Source organism: Macaca thibetana, chromosome 12 (assembly GCF_024542745.1).
Source record: "Macaca thibetana thibetana isolate TM-01 chromosome 12, ASM2454274v1, whole genome shotgun sequence".
Lineage (NCBI taxonomy): Eukaryota > Metazoa > Chordata > Mammalia > Primates > Cercopithecidae > Macaca > Macaca thibetana.
Genome location: NC_065589.1, coordinates 69,835,459 through 69,856,571, shown reverse-complemented (window position 1 = coordinate 69,856,571; position 21,113 = coordinate 69,835,459). Strand labels below are relative to the sequence as shown.

The window sequence follows — 21,113 nt, the reverse complement described above, 5'->3', positions numbered from 1 at the left end:
TCATTTCTTCTTGTATCAACTTTGAGCTTCTTTGACTTGGAAGCCTTCATTGACCTCTCAAAACTCTGCTAGGTACCCTGCTGGAAGCCCCAATCTTTGCCCCTTTAAGAGCATACCACAGTGTAATTGCTTATGTCTTTGCTGGCTCTTCCATCACACTCTGAAAACTCTGTGAGAGAAGGGACCATGCTTGTTCACTGCTATAATCATAAAGCTCAGCACAGTGCCTGGCAGTCCGTAAATGCTTGTTGAATACATCTTGTAAAAGTCTTCAATGTATCTTCTTGCCACACTGCTCCTTTCATGTCCCAGGGTGCCTAAATAAACTCGATATCCTGAATATTCTTGTAAATCTCTTTGATCCTCAAGTTAGATGTAAAAACTAAACTCAAACAATGATCTAGGCTTCATTTATAAGTTTAAGGTAATGGTTAAATGACTTACAGGATGTTCGATTACACACCTTATTTCCCTGGGATTCAGAGTTGTACAGGAGGTAAAGTCTTGGCCTTTGCATAAAAGTTGGGTAATTCTTAGCTATGATCTGGGCATAGACTATAAACAATTTAAGATGGAGAACTAACACGGCTAGAGAAAATGCCCTGGGTGCCAGCTTGCACCATAACTCTTACCACTATAAGAGGGGAGGATAAAGACTGCTTTCTTCCTTTTAGTTGCCATTCCTTCTGCCATTCATAGAATTTATGTCTGCACTTTTCTCATCCACTGATAGCTGGTGGCAGTTTCAGAATATCTATTGGAAGAGGGGCTTAGAGGAAACAGTCTCATTGAATAGGGAGGTAGGAAAGTTTTTCCTTAAGCTATATTTGTATTTTTCAACTTAGATTGCATGTTTCTTTTGGAGAATGTTCTTGGATATAAGAGGGTGCTAAGGACTTCCAAGCCACCCCACTGCTAAGAGTACATCTATTTTTAGTGTGGAAACATTTGAAGTAAACGAATAGACAGGTTTGATAAGAGAGGATTGACTAGATCTCTTTTATTATTGCTTTTCACACAGGTAAACCTCAACTCTGCCTGGTGAGCATTAACCAATTCAAAAAAGATCTGAAAGTTCAAAAAAGCAGTCAGTGTTGAGAACACATACTAGACTATATTTATTAGGTCTGGGGCCCTAAAAGATCAGTATAATCAATAGGAAATAGGCAGCTTGACAAAAGAAAAACCAAACTTGAGGCAATCAGTTTATCATGCAATCATTATATATTTATTTCAGCTATGGACAATACATATGCCGATACCACAGAATAGAAGATGTGACCTCAAAGGGCTTGCAACCTATTTGGGAAGACAAGTAAATGTCTACTAGATTATCATTTAAGCATACTTCTGAGACTAATCTTTAGTGTTTCTTGTTCCTGCTGGTTATTCTCTTGGCCTAATTATGTGAGGAAAACAGAATGAAGGAAAAGGGATGGGAAGCAAGGGCGATGTGGCTAAAAATATTAATGCTCTTAAGCCATGTGCTCCAAATTTAAAGCAATACATTCATGGTTTTAAAGCTGGGACCTGTAACTAACTTCTAATTAGTCCCTCTTATTTTGTAGAGGAGGAAACTGTGGCCTACCCTGCAAAGCACTCTAGCTGATAACCGGTGGCTCTAAAATCAGAAGTCAGGTTCTCTGACTCTCAGTCTAGTGTCCTTTCCATCACAAACAAGTGCTTCTGAAGGTAAGGTAAAATGACTGGAGTCTTCCTACGCCTGGGGTCTATGCTAAAGAGCCTTAGTTTTTCCTTGAATGGATAGGATGGAATTATTTGAATTATTTTATTAGACCTGCATTACCAATTTTTTTAGCATGGCAATTTTCATCAATTCTAATTTCTCAGTTATCAAAATACAATTTATTAATGCTAAAATCTCCAGTCCTTATCAAAGGGCAAATTAATTTGAATACCAGACTAATAAATTGCTTTTTAACCTCTATTCACCCATCTCTCCGCTTTCGTATCTTTAACCTATTGAATGACTTACAAATTTTCTATTTCACTCTTGACCTCTTTTCTGAATTTCAGTTTCATATTTCAGTTGCTGCATCTCTACCTGTTTTTACTTCTATGACCTCAAACTCAACATGAAGCCAGCTTCCCTTTCACGTATTCCTATTTCTGTCAATGACACCATCATTCTTCCAGTCATCCAGGTCTGAAATCTTGGCATCATCTCTCCTCTTCTTCTCTTCTAAATCTTGCCGCTTCTCTTCTAAATCTTGTGGGTTACCAATTTCTGTGCCCTCTTGCTGAAATATTTAATATTTCTCTCAATTCCATTTCTTCTTCTTTTTTTTTTTTTTTTTTTTTTAAAGACAGAGTCTCACTCTCATCCAGGCTGGAGTGCAGTGATGCGATTGTGTTTCACTTCAGACTCGACTTCCCCAGCTCAAGCGATTCTCCCACCTCAGCCTCCCAAGTAGCTGGGACTATAGATGCGTGGCACCACACCGGGCTAAGTTTTTGATTTTTTTAGAGATGAGGTCTCACTATGTTACCCAGTCAGGTCTCAAGTGATCCCCTCAGCTTGATCTCCCAAAGTGCTGGGATTACAAGCACCACACCCAGCCCATTTCTTTTTTTTAATTCCATTTCCTACACCCTAACTCAGGTCCTCATGATCCCACAACCGGGTGGTGACAATATCTACCACTCATCCTGGTCCCATCCTAGTAACCCAACCTACAACTACTGTGGACTACTCTCTCAAAATTACAGTTTAAACAAAAACACAAACACCCATTTCACCCCTTTGATTCTAATTTTTCACTGCTCCCCGGTGTCCATGGATAATAAAATTCAAATTCAAACTCCTGGATAATGTTGCCTATGCCTTGCCACCTCCTCGCACTTTTCCTTCACAAAACCATCCTCCCCAATCAGAAATTTCTTTTCTTCCCAACGCCCACCTCTACCTTTGGCTTAGGCCTGTAATGGACTCTGGTTCCTCATCTGAACTCTGCTCTGTTAAAGTTACCAGCTACAGCAGCGGACCACGGCCCCTCCTCAAAATTCCAGAGGTACCTACTGATCTTTCTAGGGAGGCAGCCTTCAGACCTGTGTTCCCAGAAATCTCTACGTTTGTCCCTTTCCCAACTAGAGAATTAACTCTTGCAGGGCACAAAACAGCCTCTATTTCTTTGCGTCCCCCGCGCCTGTTTGTTGAAGACTGAGTTGAAGGAGTAGCAGGTGGTGTTAACTCGTCAAAAAGATGGTGGCCAGGGGGAACACCCCCACAGCTCTCCCCCGACAGCAGGGCAGGTGTGCCTGGGGGCCTCGGCGGGTGCCGGGGCGCGGGGCGGATGGTGCCCCCGGGCTTAGGCCAGGGAGGCCCAAGCGCCTTCCCCACTCCCCGCTCGCCCGCGCGTGTGAGGGGAGGGCTGCCAGGCCGTTCCGCGCCGGGAGGTAGGTGGTGCTGTTGCCGTGACTGTCTTCCTCATTGGCGCCGGGCAGAGAGGCGGAATGTTCAACTCCTGACTCCGGCGGAAGCGTGGGAGCCGCGCGGGCCGCTGTCGTCCCAACCCCTGCCGCCCTCGTCGCGCGCGGGGCCTCCGCGCCCCCGGCTGCTGCTCGCGCCCGGCCTGGGAGCCAGGTAGGGTCCAGGCTGGAGCCCGCGGAGGGCGGGGAGGGAGGGGGCGAGGCCCGCCGCGCTCGCGAGTCGTCCTCGCGTCTTGGGGCCGAGGTTCCGCCGGGGCCCGGGAGTCCAGGCGGCCTCGGGATGCTACTTGGGGCTCCTCTCCCTGACCCAGGACCCGCGCGGCGGCGGCGGCGGCGGCCGGAGCGAGCATTCGCCGCGCCGGAGGAGTCCTCGCGGGACCTCGGCCGCGGCGCCGCCAAGTGCGGTTCGGGAAAGTTCGGGCCAGTCCCACGGAGAAGTTGGTGCCTGGAGGCGCGGGGCGCAGGCCGGAGCGGCTCGGGATTCCGCGGCCCTGGGCGTGCGGCACGGGCAGGGGCTCTGCAAACAGGAGAGCCGGCCAAGCAGCGGGTGGTTGGGGCACTGTCGGGAGGGGAACCGCGAGGCCCCCAAATCAGGGCAGGATGCAGGCCACTTCCCAGCACTCGCTGTGCGTGCGAGGAGGGACGACGAACTTCTGCTTTTCTAAGAACTCGGCCGCTAGCGGTGTTGCTTTCCATCCATTTTCTTTCATTCTGTTTTCCTCACGTAATTAGGCCATGCGAATAACCAGCAGGAACAATGAACACTAAAGATTAGTTTTACAAACATGCGTAAATGTATCCAGAGCCACCCAGAGCCGCCGCTCCCCGCCCTTCCTTCGCCGGGCTTGGGCAGCGTGGCGCGCCCGCCCTCTCGGGCTTCCCCCTTTCCTCCCACCGGAGCCCGGGTTGTCCCCTTTGGCGACCCTCAGGCAGCCGTCTTTTTGTGGGCTCCCAGACCTGCACCAGGCCCAGAAGTACTTACCCAGGCCGCCGCCTCGCCTGGCCTCGCTTGCCCATGACAGCTTTCAGAAAACTTTAATTCAGGACTGGCTAGATAAAACATCCGATTGCCTAAAAAAAAATTTTAAAAAGATTATCTCTGTTAGATCGCCGAAAATGTTATGTTTCTGATGCGCTTTGAGATCGCGCATAAGCACTGTTTATGGGGAACTTAATTACTATTTTTGTTAGTTTCTGTAATAATGAAAGCAACACAATTTAGGGGCCCATTCCAAGTATAGTACAGTAAGCAGCTCTCATTAATAATGGTGTGTGAGAATCGTCTTACAGAGTGAATTTGAGGATATTTGAATTAAGATTGTTGAAAACAGTACCTACTTTAACCCCAAAGCTGTTTTAGGAGAGACTTCTTGTTTCCCTGACCTTCCTTGAAATTAACAGCTAGGATTTAGTGGATCCAAACCTCCAAACACGTTTAAAGACAAAAATAAACAAGTGATTCAAGGCTAATGTCCTCCTTGTAGTAGGCCTATCTCCACAGTGAAATTTCACTTGTTTTTCAGTTTTCAAAAAAAAAAAAAAAAAAAAAGTGATGGGTGCATTTTAATTATGTTTATGGTCATTTGTAGAGTCTTTGTTTTAAATTCCTGCTACTATAGTGAGAGATTTAGGAGACTGTAAATGAATACGAATTTAGTTTGGGAATAGAGAATTAAGATAAAAATAGTCTTTTGGACCCCTGCAATGTTTATTTTAATCTTTCACAATTTAATTCCTATAACTTTTTGAGATTATTTGGGGAAGTTTTTTAACTGCAAAATATTGTTGTTTAAATAAAAAAATTTAGTGATAATAATTCCAGAGTAAATGACCATGATGCAATTGCAAGGACTTTCTTGTCTAAAAAAGCAAATAAATGATTGATCTGTTTTTCTTATTCTTTTAGGGAATATATAAGGACACAGTAAAGAGAGGGAAAGAGAGAAAAATATCCAAATATTAAACATGCGGACTTGGATCTAAAAATGGATGGTCAAAGATCTTGGGAACTAAGGGGCCTTCTTGCCAAATAAGGAAACTTGGCAAGTTGCACTGTGTATTTTAACTTAGCACAAGAGTGAGTGTTATTGGCAATATATTGGCTCAGAGCCTATCAGGAATGAGCAGTGAAACTGACTTCGATAGGGCTACAAAATTATAAATAGGAGGTATGAGGGGTGTGGAGTGAATAATCCAGTCATCAGAGAAAACACTGAAGAAATTACAATGATGTTTCATGAAAAGAAGTCAGATGTAAGGTGAAGCTATTGGTGTGGAGTGAAAGAGCAAAATGGACAGTTTATTTTAGAAATTGGTAGATTCAGAAGAGATGAATCAATGTTTTTTGTTTGTTTGTTTGTTTTTCTTAAACTGGAAAAAGGTGTTGTAGGGATATAGTGCTTCTTGGAATAAGATAGCTCTATGTCTGTATCCTGAGACGTTGGAAATAAAAATGAATTTAGATCACTTGTTTTCCATTTTATTCTACCCAGGACAGATTGACAGGGTGAGTGTCTTGTCTATCTAAATGTAATATGAACAGTTAAGGCCCCTTTTGGTCTTACTGCAAGGAAGATTTAGGCTAGTCTTTTGGCAGCTATTAACTTTGCCTCAGTAGACACAAATAAGCAGAGTTCCAGCTGTGACCAGAAAATTGTACCTGGTAAGGTAAGAGGACTATGAATGCTAGAGCTTAGCTTGATTTGATGGATACATGGATGCTCTTATGTCAGACCCTCCTACGGAAAGCTGAAGCATCGATTACACCCTAATAGCTGTTAAGTAATCCCAGCACAGTAGAATCTGTGAGAACAAAGCAGCCACACATTTGACACCTTAACCCCAGTGTCTTCAATTGTAATAGGAAATTAAAGCCTCAAATTGAACTTTAGGTGGATGGTAAGCAATCCAGTAATTACTGTAATAAGAAAAGAGTTAGTTTAAATAGGGAAAACAAAAGGCAAATTAGGAGGAGGAGGCAGAATGTTATTAACAAAAAGTCACGATATGGTAGAAAACAATGATAGGACTTTGGAGTCAGGCCTGAATTTGACACAAGTTGTGTCACCTGTAAGGTAGTTGGCTTGAGCTACTTTCATACCCTTGATCCTCAGTTTTCTCACTCATATAAGTTAGAGACAGTAGTACCTGCTTCTAAGGATAAGTACAGTCATGTGTCCATTAACGATGGGTATACGTTCTGAGAGAACTGCATTGTTAGGTGATGTAGTTGTGTAAACACTGCAGAGTGCACTTACGCAAACCTAGATGCTATAGCCTACTACACACGTAGGCTGTGTGAGATAGCCTGTTGCTGCTAGGCTACAGACCTATGCAGCATGCTACTGTACTGAATAGGCAATTGTAACACAATAATAAGTATTTCTATCGAAAAATAGAAAAGGCACAGTAAAAATACAGTATAAAATATACGGTATCAAAGATAAAAAGTGGTACACCTGTATGGGGCACTTACCATGAATGGAGCTTGCAGGACTGGAAGTTGTTCTGGGCAAGTCAGTGAGTGAGTGGGGAGGGAATGTGAAGGCCCAGGACATCACTGTACACTACTGTAGACTTTATAAACACTATACACTTAGGCTCTACTAGATTTATTTAAACATTTTTCTTCAATAATAAATTAACCTTAGCTTGCTGTAACTTTTTTGCTTTATAAACTTTAAACTTTTTTTTTTTAACTTTTTGAATCTTTTGAAATAACACTTAGCTTAAAACACAAACACATTGTACAGCTATACAAAAATTCTTGATATCCTTAGTCTGTCAGATTTTTTTTCTATTTTTAAATTTAAAAAATTGTTTTGCTCCTTAACCTTTGTTAAAAACTAAGAGACACACACATCAGCCTAGCCCCACACAGGGTTAGGATCGTCAATATCACTGCTTTCTACCTCCACATCTTGTCTCACTGAAAGGTCTTCAGGGGCGGTAATGTGTATGGAACTGCCATCTCCTATGATAACAATGCCTTCTTCTGGACACCTCCTGAAGGACCTACCTCAGTTAACTTTTTTTTTTTTTTAAGTGGAAAGAGTATACTCTAAAATGAGGATTAAAAAGTATAGTAAATACATAAATGAGTAACACTCATTTATTGTCCTTATCAAGCATTGTGCACTGTACATAATTGTATGTACCATACCTTTATACAGCTGGCAGCGTAATAAGTTTGTTTACACCAGTGTCACCACAAACACATGAGTAATGCATTGTGCTATGATGTTAGAAAACTGTGCCATCACTCAGCAATAGGAATTTTTCAGCTTTATTATAATCGTAGGGGATCGCTGTTATATATGCAGTCCATTGTTGACTAAAACATAGTTATGTGGTGCATGACTTTATGAGAAAGCACATAGAAATGCTCGTGACAGTGCATGAAAATTCAGCCACTGTATCAGTGTGGTAAAGAAGGATGTTTTACCACATTTTTCCAGTTATACACAGAGCTGCTTGCCCACTGCCCTAGTCTGTTTTCTGCTGCCAGAGCAGTCTATCACAGCCTGGGTAATTTATAAGGAACAAGGGTAATTTATTTGGTTTATGGTTCTGGAGCCTGGAAAGTCCAGGAACATGGCTCTGGCATCTGGCGAGAATCACCCATTGTGGAAGGGTGGAAGGCGAAAGCAAGCCATGAAAGACAAAGAGAAAAAGTGAACTCCTGAGGTAATTAACCTACTCCCAGGCTAACAGTGAGAATCCATTTATGACCTAATCACCTCTTAAAGGTTCTGCTTCCCAGTACTGTTACATTAGCAACGAAGTAATTAAATTTCAACATGAATTTTGGTGGGCTCATTCCTACCATAACACTCAGCTCTTCCAGCGAAGGCTTGCCTTTGGTACCCTGTCCCGTTCCCAAGTCATACTTATGTAGTGGGTAGGTAGGTTTTCATAACTACTCTCCTGCTTAGGGTTTCTAAAGTATGCTTTAGAACCACTTGGAACCATTCTTATAGCTGATTTTGAGCAAGGCCCAACACCGTTCTTTCTGGATTCATCTCCGGGCTTCCATTTAAGAAAACCAAAAAGAAAAGGAAAGAACTTCTGTCTGCACATCATGTAGTAAATCTTTACTTATTAAACTTTTCTACCAAAGTACTCTGTTGTGGGGAAAAATGAATGTTTTCCTTCAAGAATTTGTCCATATAGCCACAGATAACCCAATGCAAGCAAGTACTTGCTTTAAAATTTTGTATTTAATCTTAAAAATTTATGTGGATTTTGCATTCTCTTCTGTCCTTCTCTGTTTTACTTAAATTGAACAGATTGATACAAACAGATACATATTTATTCCCCCAGATCTTTTTTTCTTTAGAAACAGAGTCTTGCTATGTTGTCCAGGCTGGCCTTGAAGTCCTGTGCTCTAGCAATCCTCCCACCTGAACTTTCCCAGTAGCTGGGGTTAAGGGTATGTGCCACCTTGCCTGGCTTATTCCCCATAGTGTTAAAGTGAAATTGATGCTGTAGGACAGCTGTTTATTCATATCACCACCTGCACAATACTGTGTAATACCACATATGGGAATAAGCACACGAGGAACATGGGATTGGTCCTAATAAAGAGTCCTGCACCATTAAGCTGTGCAGCCCAATACTGCATGGGGTGGTGCAATTCCATTTTGCTGATAAAAGAATAGGGTAGATCATCATCCAAAGAGTTTTGATGTTAGGTGATTATACACTGGCTTTCAAGACAAAGAAACCTCTTTGCTCTGGGAATGCGGGGGGAAGGAAGAGGAAAGTTTTAGGATAGAAACCTGGAATGTGGCTCTTAGCTTCCCACCCAGTTTGGGAGGAGAAATTGAAGAAGATGGCCAAATCATTTCCATTATTTCCATCACTGATGTGGTTCACTGTGCTTCTCCATGATGTTTGGTGTCGGGTTCATAACTGCCTCCCTCAGAAAAGGAAGGAGACCGTCTATACTTTATAGTAGATTAGTCATCAACTCACAGGGTTGGAGTGGGTCTTAAAGTGGATTCATTCTGCTTTCCTAGCTGATGCGAGTCTCCCACTCCACACCCCACGTCTCATTGAACTCTCTTGGTGGTGGGTCACTGGCTACTAAAGAGGGTGACAGATTTTCTTGTTGGCCAACTCTAAACCAGAAATCCTCTTTTTTTTTTTTTTTTTTTTTTTGAGACAGGGTCTCACTTTGTGCAGTGGCACAATCATAGCTTATGGCAACCTTGAACCCCTAGGCCCAAACTATCTTCCCGCCTCAGACTCTCAAGTAGCAGGGACTACAGGAATGAACCACCACACCTGGCTAATTTTTATTTATTTATTTTTTGTAGAGATGGAATCTCACTATGCTGCCCAAGTTGGTCTTAAATGCCTGACCTCAAGCGATACTCCCACTTTGGCCTCCCAAAGAACAAGGAATTCTTTCTGTAACTTTCATCCACAGATAGCCTTGCCTCTTGATCATCAAAACATAATATAAGGTCTTAGTATTCCCTAGTTTTACCATCCCCTTTCCTTTCACCCTCCATCTTACGTTGGGGTTACCATGTTTTAACCCTTGCATTCACCCTTCTCAGGGAGTGTTCATTCCAGGTACTCAGTCCAAAGCTGTACCTGTCTGTCAGCAGCCAGGATGGTCTGATATACTTTCTATTTGACAGAAAACAGTTTGGGGTACAAACAAGAGCTGAGTAGCAGCAAGACCTAGGGTGGGAGCAGGATAGGTGGTAGGTGGCGAATTGAAGTGAGCCTTGTGTACTCATGGGCTATGACTTTCTCCCCATCCTCAGTCCTGACACCTGTGAATTCCTCTTCTAGCCAAGCCCTAGAAATCCCCGCTCTCCGTGCACCCTCACTTTATTCAACTCTGGCCCCATTCTCCTCATGCCACAAGAAGCTCCCAGTTACTCAACACAGCAAGCCCACGCAGCGGCCCATGCTGTGGCCGTAGGTTGTATCCAATTCATGTTTCCTAGTTGGGCTTCTGTTTGAGCACAGACATGTTTCCACGCAGCATTTCTGTGGCATAAGTGCTCCAACCAACTACATTCCTGTGCCTCCCATCTTTTACTTCTGGTAACAATGTTTTTGGTAAGGAAGTGTGTTGTGGAAGTTGATTTTTATTAATTGAAATATTAAATTACTTTATTTCAATAAGAATGTTTAGCTTATTTTTATTCTTACCATTGCTCTAACTAGAGAGTTACATTACTCTTATGGTAAAGATAGAGGAGGGGGAAAACATGAAACAATGGCTATTCTATTTTTTAGATTCTTATTTAAAGTTGAGTTCTCTCACATATCCATACCTAAAGTCCTATTTACTGAACCCAACCTACTCTGTATAAGATACACTATATTTTGAACTAGAAATTCCATTTGACCCAGCCATCCCATTAGTGGATATATACCCAAAGGATTATAAATAATGCTGCTATAAAGACACATGCACACATATGTTTATTGCTGCACTATTCACAATAGCAAAGACTTGAAATCAACCCAAATGTCCATCAATGATAGACTGGATTAAGAAAATGTGGCACATATATACCATGGAATACTATGCAGCCATAAAAAAAGATGAGTTCATGTCCTTTGTAGGGACATGGATGCAGCTGGAAACCATCATTCTCAGCAAACTATCACAAGAACAGAAAAACAAACACTGCATGTTCTCACTCATAGGTGGGAATTGAGCAATGAGAAGACTTGGACACAGGATGGGGAACATCACACACTGGGGTCTGTCATGGGGTGGTGGGAGGGGGAAGGAATAGCATTAGGAGATATACCTAATGTAAATGACAAGTTAATGGGTGCAGCACACCAGCATGGCACATGTATACATATGTAACAAACCTGCACGTTGTGCATATGTAACCCTAGAACTTAAAGTATATATATATATTTTTAAAAAGATAAACTATTTTTTTAGGAGTAGTCTTGGAGGAAGAAGGGAAATATCTATGGTAGACACAGTACTGGTTGGTTCTATTCATATACCTAGTCTTCAACTTTTATTTTTTTATTTTTTTATTTTTTGAGACAGAGTCTCACTGTCACCCAGGCTGGAGTCATAGCTCACTGCAGCCTCGACCTCCTGGGCTCAAGCGATCCTCCTGCCTCAGCCTTCCAGAGTGCTGGGATTACAAGTGTGAGCCACTGTACCCAGTCAGCTTTTATCTTTTTTAGTTATTAAAAAAAAAATAGTAGAACAGCAGTCCTGTTGAGAAATAGAATCTTTGACTCTTTGACCTTGGTGTTACGGATAAATACACTAAACCAGAGCTTTCCTCAGTTTTTTGAAGATAAGACTCAGGGGAACAAAAATTGCAGAACAGTGATTCCAAGTGGTGTTCTTTTAATACACATGATGATAAAGCACATTTTATTAATTTATTCACTGATCTCTGTTAAAGAGGCTGAAATAATATTAGCATAAATATCAAGGCAGCAAGTTTGGCAAAATAATTTGCTGAATATTGAAAGCTCTTTTCAAAGAGTATCTTTTTTGTCATATCCAGGTCATGATAAAACAAGTTAAGTTTTTCTTCCTATATTGTATAAAAAGTAAACTGGCAACCTTACTTTTTGAAGAAGGGGGAAAGGGAAGTATGAATTAGGGACAGGAAAAAGAGGAAGGATCTAAATTCAGAAATACAGGCCCATATAAAACCACAAGATAGAAACATCCAGAGAAAGTTCAAAGACCTTTTTTCTAGTAAAGTTAATCCTTTCATAAAGTAAATTTTTATTTTTATTTTTACTTTTAGAAATGAGATCTCCCTGTGTTGCCCGGCTAGGCTCAAGTGATCCTCCAGCCTCGGCCTCCCAAAATGCTGGGATTGCAGGTGTGAGCCACTGTGCCCAGCCAAAGTAGATTTAATTTCTTAAAAAAATCGTCACTTGCAGGTATTGGATAAGCAGGTTATAGCTTTCCTGGGTTAGATGGCCATTGACTATGCAGCTGATAAGGTCTGAAAGAAGCTAGTGGTCACCGGGGAAGGAGAGGACGCTCCAGCACCCTACCAAAGTGAGTGCTATCATTGAATAAATAGATCTTAGCAATGCTGATATCCAAAAAGTGCAAAAAAGAAAATACTGTGTTTTAGCAATTTAAATATTCACATTGTAAAAAAAGTTTAAAATAAATTATAATTACTTAACTAATAAGATCTTTCAGAAATCACCAAAAACAAAAATGGCAGTTAAACAGAGGAGTGAGAAAGAATTAGAACATATGCAGAGAGGAAAAGGATTTAGGGATCAATAGCACATTTATTTATTAATAATTGCTTTGCAAAACTAAGAGCTATAATATAAAACAATTCTGAAGATGGGGAGAGGAAAGCTATTGAGGAGAGCATACCTGACCATAAAAGCTGAAAGAATAGATGGCTAAATATGACATCAAGGGTTATTAAAATAATGAGAAAACCATAATTTCCATTAATTGCATGTATACCGTATGCTGGGCACTGCGCTCATGTGTGCACTTTCACAGCACTGATATTATTGCCAGTGAGAAGAGTGAGGTCAGAGGGGCATGGTGCCTTGCCCAAGTAGCTACTAACAGATCTGCTGGTAGATCTCTCTAGTAGGGGTCTTTCACCTGAATCATGCTACTTTCCTGTTGAAATATCTCTTATTTGGAAGTGAGATGTATCAATGAAGTCAAATACTGTGCAAACTTGCTAACTTTGGGGCTGTCAGTTTTGTGACATTGAATGGAAAAGATCTGAAATGTTTTATTTATGCATCTGGAAAAGCCACAGTCTGAGAGAAAGTGATTTGTTAAAGTTACCTTACTGAGAGGTGGAGGGAGAGTTCAAACTCATGTCAATCTAATTCTAAAACCTTGCTTTTTAACGTTAGAACTATAATAGGGTCATTTTTGTTTTTAACTGGGCAAAAGTAACAGTGAAAAGATAAATGACTTATTTGAGGTCAACATGGATCTAAAAAATCAAGCAAAATAGGTCTGTGAATAGAGAAACTTAAGTCTACTTTTTTGGACTAGAAGATTGAAAACTTTAAAAAGTAAAATAATTCTTTAAGATTTCCTATTTTCATATAGTTCCACTTTTGATAATTAGCTGATGCTGCTATATATGCTTTCAGCCATTTAATAAATTTTTTTTGAAATTTAAGCAAAATTTTAAATTAAAATTTTTTTGACATTCTACTCAAATAGTGAAATGATTGGATTCAACCACCAAATGATTGATTTTCAACATTTATAGAGTTATGATGCCTTATTTTACTTTGATTTTTGTGACATGTCTGCTCTAACCCTTCAGTGTTGTGTGGTAGATACTTAACATTTAAAACAGCTTTGAAAGTTTATAAAACAACAGTTAGAATGCTACAAAATTGCCTTTTTTGTAAAAGCAATTCTGTTTTTTTTTTTTTTTTTTTTTTGGAGACAGAGCCTTGCTCTGTTGTCCAGGCTGGAGTGCAGTGGCGCGATCTTAGCTCACTGTAACCTCTGCCTCCCGGGTTCAAGTGATTCTCCTGCCTCAGTCTCCTGAGTAGCTGGGATTACAGGCACATACCACCATGCCTGGCTAATTTTTGCGTTTTTAATAGAGACAGGGTTTCGCCATGTTGGCCAGGCTGGTCTCGAACTCCTGACCTCAAGTGATCCACCTGTCTCGGCCTCCCGAAGTGCTGGGATTACAGGCGTGAGCCACTGTACCCGGCAAAAACAATTATTTTAATACAGTGAGATGAAAATGTTGGATTTGACTTGATATACCTTGTAAATAAATTTATATAGATGACTTTTTATTGAATTCTGGTATATTCATTCAGTGCAGAATACATTTGAAAAATTAGAACATAATTTTATCAAGTAGCAGTCTTCCCCAACATGCTCTATGTATAAATAACTAGCCACTCAGATTTTTCATTCTTCTGGTCATAAATTGATCCCCTTGGAAAAATGATTCTTAAAGGAGAGAAAACTCAAGGGGAAAAATATGTATATATGGTCTAACTTTCACGTATGTGGGAGTGGAAATCTCAACCAAGTTTTTCAGCTACATCCATGATGCTTTGCCAAGCTCACTGGAGTTAAACCTGTACTCATACACCCTAGATTACTAGTTTCTTTGGTATTCAGTTGGAACTTAATTTTTTATGGTTTCAATAAAACATTCAAGTAATTGGATAGTTCCATTCACAAATAGCCAGTTCCCACATGGCACGGTGTATCACAGAGTAGCAGTGATTCTGTGAAGAATGTGGCTAGTTGCCTCCTGTCAAGTGGTGACATCCTGGAGAAGTGTGCTTCTCAGAGGTCAGCCTTTTTCTGTGACCCTTAGGTCAGTGTCAGTTGTGACTGATCCTATCTCAGTTCATCCGTATTCCCTGGGCTTGTTCCGCAGCGTAAGGCTTAGATGGATTCATATTGATCTTATCCTGCTTCAGACCTCTACCTTTGTTTTGGAAAGAATTTCTCTCCTCCTCCTTCTTCCCTGACCCTGGAATTCAGAGGGACCCAGTACTGGAGGTCCCAAATACACTCTCCTCAGTCTTCCAAGAAGCCTAGGCAGCATTTCCACATCAGGATTTGCTTCAGAACCCGCTGGGGTACTTGTAAAAATTACACACCTTACGTCTTACATGACTTGGTTGAAATCTTTCCAGCTACAAAAGGTATAATGGAAGAATAACCAGAAACTATTTACTCACTATTCAACAAATGCGTTTTTAATGGAGAAGCTGCATAACTGTGTACCTGGCTGTGTAGTAGGTGCTAGGGTCCAGATGTAAAGAGAACTGAGTTTTGACTTTAGGGAATTTATAGTCTGGTGGGAATTAAGTGGGAAACATCAATGGGTGAAGAAAGGTGCTGTGGCACAGAAGAGGGAGCATTTAACTGTGCTCGGGAGACTCAGAGAGGTGGTCAGGGATAGAAGTTCACTGGGCAGAGAAGAGTGTTTGAAGCAGAGACACTAGTCTGTGTAGAAGTGTGGAGATGTGAGAGGTCAGTGTATATTGGGAAATGCAGGCAGTTCTTTGTGTGTATGGGAAATGAGATGACATCAAGTCAAAGTGGCTATAAGTGGTAAATGAATAACACAAGAAACTTTCCTGGAATTAGAACACTTGAGTTACAGATTGAAAGAGTTCACTGAGTGTCCTACCAGTGAATGAAAAAGACTCATTCCTAAACATATCCAATTAAAATTCAGGATTCCTGGGATCAATAGAGGATCCTAAAAGCTTTCAGAGAGGAAAAAATAATATAAAAATGGTTAATAATCAGTAACATCCGACTGCTCAGTAGCCACATTAGAAACTAGGAGAAAATGAAGTAATACTTTCAAAATTATATGGAAAATTGTTTCCTACCTAGAATTGTATGCCCAACCAGGCTACCAATCAAGACATTTTAAGATACACAGATTCTCACAAAATTCTATTCTGTGTGCTCTATTCAGGTAGCTAATGAGAGATATGTGTTGTCAAAACAAGGGAACAGAACAAGAAAGGGAAGACAGAAAATCCAAAGACAAGGTTCTCACAGACGAAAAAGATGAAGGAAATTCTTAGGATGGTAGCCAACAGGAGTCCCAGTCCAAGTCAGGCCTAGAGAGCAACCATTCCAGCCAGACTGAATCAGGATGAAGGGTCAAGAAGGAGTGTCTCTAAAAAATATATAGAACCAAAGAGTAAAAAAAAAAAGAGAGAAATTACTTGTCTTAATTTTATTGAGAGAAGTTTTGCAGCTTCTGGGAGAGATTAATGAGGTGGATGTGTTAGGAGTGTAAAAAGCTAAGCAAACAACAGTAAAAAAGCAAAAACAGGGCAACTAATAATTCTAAGAGAATCAAAAAGTTATACAAGAAAGGCAATGTAATTATTGAATCCTCCATGGCACTGCTGGGAATAATGTTTACTTTGTTGGGTTACTGTAAACACTATTAACCAAATGTTACAGTGTGGTTGGAAGCTGGGAGGTTTGGGCAAGTGTGCCATGTTTGTATGCATGGAGGTAGAGGGTGATATATGAGAACTAAATTCTTGTCTTCCACAGGAGAGGTTAATAGATAATATCTGAAATGGAAAATCAAGAAATAGTAATGTAAGCACATTCTTTAGAAATACAGAGTTCAGTGCCAGAAGAAAATGCTAAAGGAGTTGAAATTAGTTGTGTCTAGAGAGTGGGAATTGGGTATGGGGAATGGGGAAGCAAGAAGCTTCTATTTCTTATGATAAGTTTTGTAGTTCAATTTCATTGTAATGCTTTTATAAAAATAATTAACAAAAATGTAAACCTAGTGTCTGTAATGCTTGCAAATGGTGTTTGACATTTGGTTGAACAAACTTTTTAGCTTGCATACTCTATATACCTACCTTGGCAACATCCCCAAATTTTATCCAAATTTTGTTCTTTTCCATGTTTAACTAAATAGGAATTACAAAATGTTGGTAATGTAAACTATTGATTCATATATGTTTATAGACTATATTTGGATACTGTGATCTTTCCTTCACTCATATTTTTATGTGGAGTGTATCTTCTGAACTTTAGAGGATGAAGAAATAACCTTTCCTCTTTCTCGCCTTCTCCCCAAAGTAGAGTAGCGTTTGACTTCGTGTGAGAAATGAGCATTCTTCAGTGACCTGATTTTCCTGAAATGGGATGGCTAGCCAGCTGCGTGCTAAGATCTTTGAGCTGCCTGTGCACTTTACTCAGCAGAGTCCCAGGCTTTTTATGGAGAAATGTTGCCAGTTTATATGGATACAAACCAACCCCTTCTACCTTTTTATTTTGAAAAAAAAAAAAAAAAAAAAACCTCAACAGAAGAATGGAAAGAGTAGTAAAATGCCCAGATACTTGTCACCTAGATGGGCTAGTTCTTAACATTTTGGCACACTTGCTTTCTCTCTCCCTCTCTCTATTCCCATGTACTTTTTTGGGTGTGTGTGTCGGAGAACAGGGATGAGGAATGAACCATTTTAAAGTAAATTATAGACATCATACTTTAAAATGTCTACATGCATTTCCCAAGCAATATATCCAAGGACATCCATCTATAAAACAAAAATACCATTATTTGCCATGGATGAATTAATATCATCTAATGTATAGTTAATATTTAGATTTCCCTAATATCCTAATAATATTTTCTATAGTTTTTTAATTCAGAATCCAGTGATCATAAATTATATTTAGTCATTGTGTTTCTTTCTTTCTTTTTTTTTTTTTTGAGATGGAGTTTTGCTCTTTGCCTAGGCTGGAGTGCAGTGGCACCATATCAGCTCACTGCAACCTCCGCCTCCTGGGTTCAGGCAATTCTTGTGTCTCAGCCTCCCAAGTAGCTGGAATTACAGGTGCCTGCCACCACACCCGGCTAAGAGACAGGGATTTGCCATGTTGGCCAGGCTGGTCTCGAACTCCTGACCTCAACTGATCCACCTGCCTTGGCCTCCCAAAGTACTGGGATTACAGATATGAGCCACCACACCCAGCCTAGTCATTGTGTTTCTTTAAGTTTTCCTTATGCTAGAAGTTTCTCTGCAAAACAAAACAAAACAAAACAAAAAAACCTTTCATGACATTCACAATTATGAGGAGCCTAGACCAGATGTTTTGTAGAATGTCCTAGAAATATAGATTTGTCTTTTTGCTCCCTCATAAGGTTCTGGTGTATGCTTTTTGCAAGAATACGTGCACCAACTTTTTTATCCACCATTTTTAAAGTTTTTATGTAGGTTCAAAATTTTAGCCCAATTTTAGTTCAGTTTTTGTGTTTGTAAGTCTCATTAATCTATGGTTTGGCATAGGGTGTTAAGAATGGCCACTTACCTGGAGAATAGTAAAACTCTTTAGACCGTAGGAAAGATCACTAGAATAATCTCTGGGAGGGGTAATACGTTTCTCTGGAAACAAGCATAATATTTTTTAACGTCCTTGGCAGTATTCTTTGGATGACTTAATATATTGTAATCAAGGGCAAATTTTTCTACTCTTTAAGTTTTGTTACAATATACAGTCCAGGGAGCCACTTCTGGCAAACACTTGACCAGCTTTTCTGTTATCCCTAAGTTGAAAGTTTGTTTTTGGAGTCTAAACATTGATTGTGTGTTCGGTTTGCAACCCTTTGGCTGTCCGTGTACCACGATGCTCAGCGGCTTAGGCTGTGTATATTTTGTGTGAAGTGAGCGCAGCATGGAGAGGTGGCATGCCTTAGATGCCAGGGGAGCTATGCAAGCTTGCTGTGGAAAGCATGCTTCCCGCCTGTCAGGGCTTCCTGATAGGAGACCTGGTGACACAGTAGCCTTTCGGCAGAGCTCCTCGGGATGGGTAGTGCTGCTGCAGGTTTTGTCAGGGGGAAATCTGAGCCATTTCTCCGTGGACAGCTGGGTTTCAAAGTCTGGGCAGGTTGTTGTTGAATTTTGCGTGGGCTGCCAGGGTGAGTGTTTTCATTTCGATTTGTTTATAATCTTGCTTTTCTTCTTCCTAAGTCACCATGACTTTCTGGAAGTTTCACAGGACTCATTCGTGATATATTATCTAAAGTAGGATTCAGAGGATTTAGCCTAATATATTTGTAATTCAGCTTTTCTTTTTCTCTCTTTCTGCAGATTTTGTGGAAGTATAATACTTTGTCATTATGAGATGTCGTCTCTCGGTGCCTCCTTTGTGCAAATTAAATTTGATGACTTGCAGTTTTTTGAAAACTGCGGTGGAGGAAGTTTCGGGAGTGTTTATCGAGCCAAATGGATATCACAGGACAAGGAGGTGGCTGTAAAGAAGCTCCTCAAAATAGAGAAAGAGGTAAGGTCTTTTCCAGCTGACAGAAACAGTCACGATACCACTTATGTACACTTTTTCAACCTCGAGTTAGAGGGTCACAGGGTTGCAACGGATCTTGCAAGGCCTTTGGGGCTGATCCATGAGGCCGTTCCCAATTTCCATTCTGGGAGCCCCATAAATAGAAATTATTGCAGCGTGTGCTTTAGGGTTGAGTTCTACTAGGGGTCAGCTGAAGTAAGAGGATTTCTTTCCAGGGCGTGAAAGACCGAATGTTCTCTGAGCTCTCCTGGAGGCAGAGGTGAGATTTCAGACCTTCCCAGGGTTCAAACGTTTCTCTTCCCTAGGGCAGCCAAGAGGGGTCAGTAAAGAGTAATGTGTAAAGTTTTTATACCCTTTCCATTTTCTCTGCTTGAACTTCTGGTCATCAGCAATTGTCTTTTAAAAGATAAAAGGCATATTTTTTTTTAACTGAAATATGCAGTACCTGTTTCTTGGATTTCACCTCTACTTAAGGCTAACAGTGATGGGCTTTGTATTATATAGAAGTAATAGGTGCCAGACAGAGAGCTGCCCTGCTAGTAAAATCAGAAAAGGGTCTTGGCTTTTGGAGCCTGGGATTTATGCTGGTCCTAGATGAGCTCAGAGCTCTTAGAACTTTCATCCTTATCAGGAATGAGATATAACATGGTTGTCACATTCAGTTTGGTACCATGAGAATAAAACTAATTGCAGAGCTGACCTGCAGGGACTCAGCAGCATTGATAACTTCAGTAGCGACCCTCTGGAGCTGGTTTTGGTCATTTCTATTTATGTCCTGTTTTGGCTAATTATTGTTCAATATCTTTTTAAAGTGAACTTTCCCATAAATATCCTTTAATCTCCCTGAATTATTTCATTTTTTCGTTAATTGCTGCCAGTGAACCATAGCAATTGATTAGAGAAGGAAACCTAAATGGTAGCACTTTGTGGGTTTCCTCCCAGCAGTGCTATGTAATTGTGTGATCACCAGCTGTGTTTCCAGTTGTTGAAGTCAGGTTAGAAGGACTGAGATATCTCTACCTTGGTGTATCTATAGGTTTTTGGAAGGTATTAAGAAATGAGAGCTTTTAAAGCCCATCCGTACACAAAACAGAAGGGTACTGGATATAAGAAAGTCACTTTCCCTTGCCCCCATTTCTCAATCAGCAAAAATTTTTTATAGTAGCCAAGTACGAAATCCATGTCTTACCTTTCACTGAATCTAGCCCTTTTAGCTGATCAATTCATTAAGTCCTTTATAGGAAGCATTATTGTCCCCGTTTTATAGATTGGGAAATAGAGCTTTATAGATTGCGTTTTATAGATCGTGAAATGTATTAAGCTGCCCCAGGAGGGGCAAATGAAATCCAGGAGGCTAGAACCCTATTCTTTAGTTTCTAACTTTGAAACCTCTAATTGACCAGGTATGAAGAGAAAACTAAACCTGCTCCATCCATTTATAGTCAGTTATTTATACATATGCTAATATTTTAAGCTTTAGATTATACAACTTTAGTGAAAGGAACATGTTCTTATATGATTGTTCGGTGTGAGAAAGATTTTATGAGACATGAAACAGATTTTGATAGGAAAATATTAATTGTAACCCATTTACTCCACTCCCCCCTACCCAAGTATACCTACATAATACCTTTTCTTCTATTCTTGGGAGAGCCAGGAAAATGACATAGGAAAGTACAGGAGTGAAAGCAGGAATTGGAAACTGCCAAATCCTGCTTTTGTGCAGGTATTTAACATGAATGTAGATAATTCAGAAATTCAGTTGATTCCAGTAAACTGTAAGAGCATAACTCATACACCTTTAAGTAGGAAAAACAAAACCTCCACTTTTGCTTTGGGGCTTAGTCAGTGATTATGAGTG

At 40.5% G+C, this 21,113-nt stretch overlaps 1 protein-coding gene across 3 annotated transcripts in view; it reads left to right on the top strand.

Moving 5' to 3' along the window:
• MAP3K20 (mitogen-activated protein kinase kinase kinase 20) overlaps positions 1–21,113 on the top strand; it is a 763,073-nt gene that overhangs the window by 566,896 nt on the left and 175,064 nt on the right. The window contains exons 2-3 of one of the 3 annotated variants that reach the window (XM_050751330.1): positions 3,451–3,604; positions 19,042–19,234. In XM_050751330.1, coding sequence (XP_050607287.1) covers positions 19,076–19,234 — 159 coding nt within the window. In that variant the 5' untranslated portion in view covers positions 3,451–3,604; positions 19,042–19,075. Of the gene's footprint in view, positions 1–3,432; positions 3,605–18,629; positions 18,870–19,041; positions 19,235–21,113 lie in introns of those variants that run through there. The other 2 variants (XM_050751331.1, XM_050751329.1) reach the window with 2 other exon arrangements.